The 9922-nt window shown below is 50.4% G+C and overlaps 1 protein-coding gene across 1 annotated transcript; it reads right to left on the bottom strand.

The window, feature by feature from the left end:
* Nucleotides 1-456: 456 nt before the first annotated feature.
* Nucleotides 457-5380, bottom strand: TCL1A (TCL1 family AKT coactivator A). Its single transcript, XM_012099174.5, has 4 exons — nt 5176-5380; nt 2173-2343; nt 1722-1782; nt 457-1192 (listed from the first exon to the last, which is right to left on the bottom strand). Exons 1-3 carry the CDS (start codon nt 5293-5295, stop codon nt 1726-1728), a joined length of 348 nt encoding a protein of 115 aa, XP_011954564.3. The 5' UTR covers nt 5296-5380; the 3' UTR covers nt 457-1192; nt 1722-1725.
* Between the last annotated feature and the right edge of the window lie 4542 nt (nt 5381-9922).

The raw sequence follows: 9922 nt of genomic DNA on the forward strand, positions 1-9922 counted from the left end.
GGAATCTTGAGAAGCAATCAGGAGGCTTCTGCGGGATGGGCTGTGACCTGGGGCTTGGGAGGAAGGGAAGGACTCTGGCTGCTGGCTGGGGACAGTTGTCAGGCAGGAGGGGGCTCAGGCTGGGATTGGAACTATCCAGGGAAGGACAGGAGACAGAGCTGGCTGGGCCAGGAAGGGAGGAGAATGGAGGCGGGTGTGTGTGTGTGTCCTGAATACCAGGAGATGCTGACTGACTTTTTGAGGTCACTTACTCCAGTGGTTCTCAAAACTATACCTCTAAGAACACTGGGCTTTTGAGCACTTGGATTATATGAAAATAAATTCCAGTCTTATCTCCAAAGTAAAAACTTTTCATGAGGATTCTTTCCCTTTCAAATATTCTTACTTGGTGACCGTCTGTTCCTGCTTCTCTCCACTAGAATCAAGGTCAAGGATAGAAGCTGGTCCAGCACAAAGTTAGATGAATTGTCTTCCATTTAATCAGTCAACATTACAAAGTGTTTACGCCACATACAACTTCATAACATCCGGGTCTGAGGGCATCTGTAAAATAGGGGGACCTCCAATCTCTCTTTCCACATGTGGGCAATCAGAGAGCTGGTCCACCACGCTGGCCTGCCGGGCCTCCTGCCTGTCCCGGGCTGAGCGCCTCTGAACCACAAGCTTCGCAGTCCTGAGCGCTGACCCCAGCCCCTCCCAGGCACGTAGGATGCTCGGGCAGGGGGTAGGGCTCTCGGAGGTGTGGGCGGGGCTCTCAGAGGCGTGGTCACGTGCAGGCAAGGACCACGGGAGACGGCTGGTTCAGGGGCTCAGAGACCAAGCGTAGGCAAGCCGGCCCCATGCCCTGTGGCCAGGATACAGAGCTGAGGGGACAGAGCGGGAAGCAGCCCAGGGTGTGCAGGACGTGACACTGTTTGCTGTGAGGGACGGAACAGGGAGAGAGGCTGAGACCATCAGGCAGCTGAGAAAACCAGAGGCATAGGTAGAGGCCGGGGTATGAGGACCCCGAAGCTGTGCCCACACGGCCTCTCCCGCAGGCAGGTCCGCTCGGGGGAACTCATCCTCTGTCCGTCTGTCCGACCCGGGTGTGGTGGAGCAGATCACACAGGGTTGGTAGGTACAGGAAGGTGAACGGAAGCACTAACATTCCCCTGGCAGGCTCAGGGCTTGGGAGGAGATGGGAGCTGCGGGACTTGGGACGAGAAAGAACAAGGTCAAGGGCAAAGGGAAGGAAGGGGCGGAATGCAGGGGGCGGGGTGGTGGTGTGGAGCGGCTGGCGTCTGGATAGGGGAGCTAGGGGGGGTCAATGCTGGTCCCCAGAGCCCAGGCCTTATGCCCAAGTCAGCGGCTTGGTGTGAGAAGACCTGGATCCGAAACCTGACTCTGAGATCTCAACCAGTCATCCCATGTCTCAACCCCCCCGCCCCGTCTTATGACCTATAAAGTTAAATACTATCCAGGTCTGGTGATGTGAAGGTCAAAGGACCGTGCCCACGCCTATGAAGCACCGTGCAGCTACGCGCCCCTAGTATTAAGGACTTGATTGGCTCCTGAGGTGTTAAAGGAGAACGAGCCTGGGTCCCAGCCCCACGGATGTCAGTGTAGTTGGGAATAGGGGTCAGCACCACGGAGGTCAGCGTAGTTGGGAATAGGGGTCAGCACAGCCTCCGTAGCGGGGAGGAGGGGCGTCCCCTCTTCCTGACCTGCCCTGGGGTGCTCACCTCATCACGGGTTCACTGGGTCTGGCAGTTGCTCCAGGAGCATTTCCTCGGTGCCAGAGACCTGTGAGAGAGGGAAGTGGAGGCCAGAGCCGGGGATCTTCTGTCCCCTCCCACTCCGGGCCCTGGGATTGGGGTAGCAGCTGGGAACCTGGGGGACCCCAGGAGCCCCTCGTTCCCCCAGCCTGCAGTCCTGGACTGCCCACCAGAGAGGTGCCTGCCACCAAGGGAGCTTCTGTTGGAGACCCCTGAGGGTGGCTGGTCATTCCCTTTTAATGTCTCACCAATTCAGTCCTAAAAATATCTGCCATTGTAAAGTCCGCCCCCCCTACTTTTTTTTTTTTTTTTTTTCAGAAGTGGAGGGAACAGATAGACTGCAGGGGCCAGACATGGGGGCGGGGGAGCGGGGCCAGCCACGACCACCTGACGGGTCCCTGGGGAAGCCCACACTTGCCTCGACATGGTACACTATGCGCCAGAAACTGGAGTCTGAGGCTCGGTACCTCAGCCCGGGGTAGAGCTGCCACATGACAGGCAGCTGGTGCGGGCCCAGCTGGCTGGGGGGCACAGGCTCCCCCAGGGGCACGTCTTGCTGACGAAAGAGGACTTGGAGGTTATTTTCTATCTGAAGAGAAGAGAAGGCCGAGGTACACCCTCAGGACACAATACCCACAGGTTGTCCAGCACAAATACCCACGGACCATCCGGCCACCCGCCCAGCCTGCAGCTGAGATGCTGGTGGTCACTGCTCCCTGAAGATCCAGTCCCTAAGCCGGACAACGCTCCTCTCAGGGGGCTCGGGCTGGGCCGGGATGAGCAGCACTTGAATGGGTCTAGATACCCAGACGAGACCTCAGAAGGTCCACCTCGTGACCAGTGCCTAGTTGCTAGGGAATGCCACGGGGCCCTGGGGCTTCTGTAATCATGGCGTCTGGGGTCCGTTTCAGCTGATGTGGGATTTTCTTTGATTATTCATTATCATGCATCCCCTTTGAAACAAGATCTGCCCAGACCCTGGAATCAGGTAACAGCATCTCCACCGCAGTCCTTGTTTCACTGCCTCTCACTAGACTACAGAGACAACTGCCCAGCCTACCGCCTAGTTGGTCCTGTGACCCACAGCCAAGTCTCAGCCCCGGAGCCAGGGTGCCTGTCTAAAAATCTTGTCTCTTCCCTGCTGGATGCCCTTCGACAGCTTCCAATCGCAGGCAGGTGAACTGGACTCTTCACCGTGGCCCACAGGGCTGCTGAGCCAGGTCCCTGCCTCTCTCACCTCCTCTTTCACCTCTCACCACCTACTGTTCCATCCTGGTTCCTCCATCCACTCCAGCCACACTGACCTCCTCACCATCTCTGGACACACACACTCCAAGTAGAAATCACTCCTACGTGCTGTCCTCTGCCTGGAACATTCTCCCCTAAACCCATGCAGGACTCACATCCTTTTTAAAGGCAGATCTTGGTTCGAATGAATGTTTATCTATAAAAACAAATGCCAGAAGAATCCAACTCTATGATATCCATAAGGGGCGTGCCCAAACCGATGTACAAAAAGGTTTCAGAGAAAATGATGGGCAATTTTCAGGTACATGCAAAAGAAGATTCTGGAGACGACCTGCATGAAGACCCCAGGCCACTGGTTCCTGCCTGCTATCCCACTGGAGTTATCCTACACAACTTCCCACCTGCCTCACCTACTGTGCTGTCCCTCTCCCTGAGTAGAAATATCAGCTTCACAAGCAGTGGGATTTAATCCCACCCACTGCAAATCCCCACAACCTAGAATTTTTGGCATATCAACAGGACACTTTGTTCAATGATTATTTTTCCAAAGTGGAAACGGCTTTTCAAGTTTTATCTATGAAGTAAGTTAGAATTCATCATTAAAAAACAATTCAGGATATCTTGCAAAGTGCAAGGGTGGAAATCACCCTTCTTGCCATGTTAGGATATGGCTTTCCATATCCTTGAACCATTTGAAATTTGCTTATTCACCTTTTTGTTGCTGACTTACATAAATCTTTTCAGATGAAGAATACTAGTTCTTTGAAATTATGTGGAGAAAATTCTATCCCATGGTTTGCTAAATGGCTTTGTCCAGAATTTATAATGATTATGTGACAAACTCTGCTTCGCAGTTTCAGCATCATGTTTAAGAAGATATGCCCCAACCAAAGATTAAAAAAAGATATTCACTTACATTTTCCTCAAATGCTTGGCTTAACGTGAATATTTAACTCAATTTTTAAAAGTATATATATTTCAAAATCTTAAAGGACAATAAAGATGCAAATTTTAGATGGTGGTTATATTTTAGATGATGCTGCACTGGAATCCCAACCCCATTAGCCTACAAACAGTACTACTTTGAACAAATGTCCATTTTTATGCCTCTATTTCCTCACCTATAAAATGGGAAAACAAGCATTCTCAGTAACTTTTTGCAATTTTACTATTCCATAAATGTTCTAATGACAATTATACTTTTATATATTCTTTCTTCGGTTTATATATGGAAAGTTTCAACTGTTTTCACCTAAGTTTCTTTGAGGAAACCCATGCTCTGATGGAAAGTGCTTGTAAGAGAGCTGTACTTCTTAAAAAAAAAAAGAAGTTAGTATTAACTAAAGATCCATCTTAAGGTCTTAAGGCATCACACATAAAACAAAGTCAGTGTCTGTTCCGTACTGCTTTATGCCATGTGAAATTTCTTTCTTTCAAAGACTTGAGGAGGTAGGAAATACCCCAAATTCTACTGCAGTGGTTCCCAAACTTGGCTGATCTTAATTTGTGGAGGGTCCTTTCAAAATACAGATTTCTGGGTTTCACCTATGGAGATTCTGATAATCTGCCAAGGGCGGTAATCACTTTCTCATGTTAGTTGTTCAGTCATGTCCAACTCTTCCTAACCCACGGACTGTAGACTGCCAGGCTCCTCTGGTCATGGGATTTCCCAGGCAAGAATACTGGAGTGGGTTGCCATTTCCTTCTCCAGGGGATCTTCCCAACCCAGTAATCCAACTTGGGTAGCCCACATTGCAGGCAGATTCTTTACCGCCTGAGCCACCAGGGAAACCCAAATCACTTCGGACAAAAGATTATTCCCATTTTATGGATTAGGTCCTTGAGATCCAGAGAAATCCTATTTTACTCGAGATCATATTCATACACTCCAGACATACTGGGTCCCCATCCTTTGGCTCTGTGTTTCTCCTACCCTCCTCTCCTGGCCTGGAGAACCTCTCATCCTTGAGCCCAGCTCAGAGTGGTTTCATCTGTGTGTCCTGGCCGCCCTGAGTGGACCTGCCCTTCTGAGTCTCCCCGCCGCTGCCCTCGCCCTGTGGCATCTGAGGGTGTCCTCTAGGGCCTGCACGACCTGGGGCGTCCGGGTCCAGACCCCGGGCCATGGGTGGGCCATCCATGCTGCCCTGCACGCCTGGCCCCACAGCGGCTGTACCTTGAGGGTTATGGGCAGCCAGGTGCGCCGGTTCTCGTCCACATACACAGCCTTTTCCCACATCCTCAGGTGGTCCGGATGAATGGGTGTGTCCGCCATAAAGAACGGGCCCTCGGCCATGGTGCCTCGAGGGGTCTGGAAGCAAGTGCAGGAGCCGCTCGAGGCTTCTCGCTGGTCCACGGGCTGCAGAACCTCGATGCTTTATAGTCGGAGGGCGCGTGGGCGCCCCCAAGAGGTGGGATTGGAGGAGGGGGAAGTGAGAGGAGGGCGGAAGGGGGCTGGGCTGGGAGAGGGGATGGTGGGGCGGGGCTGGGCTGGGAGAGGGGCGGGACGGAGCGGGCCGGGCGGGGCGGGCACAACAGGATCCGCGGGCCCTGCACCCAGACCTGCCTAGTGTTCTGAGACCCTGGCGGCCTCTAGCTCAACATGCAGTCCCACAGACTCAGGGCTTCCTCTAGACCCCAACCTGAGCCAGCCATGTGCTCCCCACTGCCGGGGAGGCACTCAGGTCTGTGGCCTTGGCCTTTTCTTCTGTGAGCAGGCACCAGCGCCCTCCGCCCCCCTGGATGCCGGGACTCCACTGTGTGGGGCTCCTTGGAGCCACCCTGCAGACTGGGACTCTGAGCCTCTGCTTGGAACTCACAGCCGACGTTGGGCAACCCGGAGCCAGGGCCCCCTCTGCATCTGGGATCAGAAGAAATGGGTGCAAGCCTGAACGAGGCCTGGACTTTTCCCAGGTTCACGGCACCACTTTTACCCTGTGGATTTGGGTGTCAGGGTCAATTTCCTTGGTAAATTGCAACTCTTGAAGCCCCTGTGCCCTTCCCCCCCACATTTTCCACTCTTTGATGATGCTGTGGTCATCTAATAGCTGTTGTGAAACCCGGTTGTGAAGAAACATGGGTTTTTCCCTTTATAGGCTTTGTATTCATTAGTGAAAACATCGTTCGAAATAAAGGCTTAAAAAGAAACCCCTCCCTCCATCCCAATATCAATGGATTTGAGGAGTCCCTGTGTTATAGGATCACACTGTCTCCCAGTAAATTGCATCAACTGAGGAAAACAATTTCACTTTATTTTGCAGTACCACATGCCCATTAAAGCAATTAGGAAAATAAAATACAATGAAAAACATGTAAAAGGGGCTCCAACCTCGTTGCTCAAACATCACCCGTGGTTTCTTGCCTCACCTTCCAGCTCTTTCTCATCTCTCTGACTAGTCGCTGAGAAAATTGTCTGTGATCTTTTGAAAATGTCTCAGAAGTGAAAATGACCTTGACACCTGAGCCCGCTGACAGCAAAGGTATGAATCTGCATCTCTGCCTATCCAGATAGCTTAATTCCTCAGAAGGTGCTGAGGTGGCCTAAAGAAACAGAGATACATCAGGATTTACCACGAACACAAAACAGAAGACAGACACCAAGTAAAGTTGAAAGTGGAGGGAGGTGACTTTAGTCCAGGAAACCTCTTTCCCACTGCAGTCCCTAGTGGTGCTGCTATTTAATATTCAGACTTGTGGCTTTCAGGTTTATTTCCCCTTGGCTGGGCTTCCCTGGTAACTCAGAGGTTAAAGTGTCTGCCTGCAATGTGGGAGACCCGGGTTCGATCCCTGGGTTGGGAAGATCCCCTGGAGAAGGAAATGGCAACCCACTCCAGTATTCTTGCCTGGAGAATCCCATGGATGGAGGAGCCTGGTGGGCTACAGTCCACGGGGTCACAAAGAGTCGGACACGACTGAGTGACTTCACTTTCACTTTCACTTTCCCCTTGGCTGATTCTTAATTCCAGACCCCGATAGCCACTGGGAGCAAGATAACATGGTCACACACTCTGCTGACAAAGTGTCAGCCCAGTCCAGAGCTTTGAGGTATAAACGAGAACAAGTCCAGCTTAAACAGTGTTGCTGGGAGGGCCTCTTTTGGCAAGGGAAGGGAGCACTCAGGAGCCAGTGTGGCCACTGATCCAGCCACATGGATGGCTTCAGGACCCAGAAGGCTGTGGGGTCTGCTGATTTCATTAGCACGAGTCTGCTTTCCTAAGAGGCCACAGAAGATGAACCAATAATGAGGCCCATTTGGCTGGATACACTCCTGAATGTTCTGGGAATATGATTGCCCCTCACACTCCCCATATTGAAAGAATAATGTACATCTTCAGTCTCACACGAGGGCTTTTTAACATTGAATAGGAGTGTGTCATTCTTGTGTAAGATTTAGAAAATCATTTGAGAAGCAGGTCCAAGAATCGATGAGTGAAATAAACATGACTGGGGAATTTGTCAAGCAGCTTCTGTTGGAGGCATGAACCTTCTTTATGGAAATTCCATAGGGTAGCCCCTTTAGCATCGTTTCTACCCCATCTTAAGGCTCAAGGCCAGCCAGCCTAGCTTTAGAGTTGTGTGTTTCTTTCCAGCTCTGGGCTTTATTAGACAACTAGCTCCCTGAGGATAATGAACATGATATTTCATATAAAAAGTAACACAAGGCAATTATGTTGACTCACTTTTTAATAGTATCTTTAACTGATGCTTTCATGTCCTAACTTGGAGCCAGTTTTGACTTTGCCTCTATTACCTGTGACCTTGGCAAATCCTTTGCCCTCTTGCCCCCATTGCCATACTTTCCTAATGAATGAGTCAAGCTAGATGGATGTTCTCTAAGCCCATTTCTAACACACCAATCTCTGCTTCTCTGATAAAATTGCCTTGTGGAGGAGAAAATAGTTAAGAACAGTTTTGAGCTGAGTGGTTCTGGATACCAACAATGCCAGGAGAATTCTTTCTTCGGGAATGAGGAAGTCATTCTTCTTGTTTGGGTTCCTCAGAGGGTTTGGGGGACGAGTCATGGTCATCAGCATGATCTAGAGCTGCGCAGCTCTGAGTATGGTCTCTGACCAGCTACGTCTCAAGTCCTCTACAGACCTACTGAGTCAGAATCTGCATTGTAACAAGATCCCCAGAGAATTTTGGGGCACATTAAGTATTGGTCTACAAGGGGAGGATCAGAAAGGAGAGATGGTGGGGTCTGCCTCCCTCCACCAGTTCCCTCTAGGTCTCTTTACGACACAAGGATTAGATATGGGTTTCTTTATCCTTTAGTTCTAGGCTCTCTTACTTTCTGTCAAAATCACTTCTAATATATAAGGTATTTTCTTCTTAAAATCTTGGTCATCAATGACACTGCTCATCAATGACATTGCTCAGTCAGTCGTGTCCGATTCATTGCAACCCCATGGGCTGTAGCCCACCAGGCTCCTCTGTCTATGGGATTCTCCAGGCAAGAATACTGGAATGGGTTGCCATTTTCTACTCGAGGGATCTTCCCGATGCAGGGATTGAACCTGCGTCTCTTGTGTCTCCTGCATTGGCAGGCGGATTCTTTACCACTGAGTCACCAGGGAAGCCCTCAATGACATTCTGCTGCTGCTGCTGCTAAGTTGTGTCAGTTGTGTCCGACTCTGTGCAACCCCATAGATGGCAGCCCACCAGGCTCCCCCGTCCCTGGGATTCTCCAGGTAAGAATATTGGAGTGGGTTGTCCTTTCCTTCTCCAGTGCATGAAAGTGATGTCACTCAGCCATGTCCGACCCTTTGAGACCCCATGGACTGCAGCCCACCAGGCTCCACCGTCCATGGTATTTTCCAGGCAAGAGTACTGGAGTGGGATGCCATTGCCTTCTCCACGATGATATTCTAACCATCATCAAAGAATGTAACAAGCTATAAAGAACCTACTTGGGGCTACTTAGGGTCCAGGCCTCTGGGTTCTACAGTGAGTGGCTCCTGATGAGTGTGGGCTCGGCCACTCAGTCATGTCCAATTCTTTCCTTTCCCATGGACTGTAGCCTGCCAGGCTGGTCTGTCTGCGGATGTTTCAGGCAAGAACACTGGAGCGGGTTGTCATCCTTCCTCCAGGGGATCTTCCCTGGCCAGGGATCACACCCATGTCTCCTGCAGCTCCTGCACTGGCAGGCAGATTCTTTACCACAGAACCAGCTGGGAAGCAAACTGAACCAAACCACTAAGCTAATGGTTCACAACCCTGGCTGTTCATTAGAATCATCTGGGAAGCTTTTATAAACTACTTGTGGCTGGACCCCACCCCAGATCATTGAGACCAGAATCTCTGAGACTGAGGCTTTGGGCTTTGTTTTTTAAAGGGTTCACCAGGTGAGTCTAATAGGCAACCAGGATTGAGAACCACTTTTTAAGACCAGTTTTTAAGGTATGACTAAGATTTATAAAACGAAATAACCCTGAAAATGTTAAAGCCATTCTTTCTCCCATCAGTGCTCATTGTGAAACTCACCTCCAGGCTGCAGGCACTTCACTTCTTTCCCTAGGCTCTACTTTAAATTTGCTGCTTCCAATTTTTGTGTGTGTAGGGAACCATAATACCAAGATTATTGGGATTGTAAGGGTCTGTGCATGCTAAGTTGCTTCAGTCGTGTCCGACTCTTTGTGACCCTATGGACTGTAGCACACCAGGCTCCTCTGTCCATGGAGATTGTCCAGGCAAGAATACTCAAGTGGGTTGCTGTGCCCTCCTCCAGGGATCTTTCCAAACCAGGGATCGAACCTGCACCTCCTACGTCTGCTTCATTGGCAGCCAGGTTCATTACCACTAGCACTACCTACTAAGAGTCTGAGATCTCACCAATGTATGAAATATATAAGCAGCATCCATGTTAATTGCCTGGAGTGTTTTTTGTTGTTGTTAATTGCTACATCTGGGCCATATTTTAGATA

The sequence above is a fragment of the Ovis aries genome, chromosome 18, assembly GCF_016772045.2.
Source record: "Ovis aries strain OAR_USU_Benz2616 breed Rambouillet chromosome 18, ARS-UI_Ramb_v3.0, whole genome shotgun sequence".
In the NCBI taxonomy this organism is placed as follows: domain Eukaryota; kingdom Metazoa; phylum Chordata; class Mammalia; order Artiodactyla; family Bovidae; genus Ovis; species Ovis aries.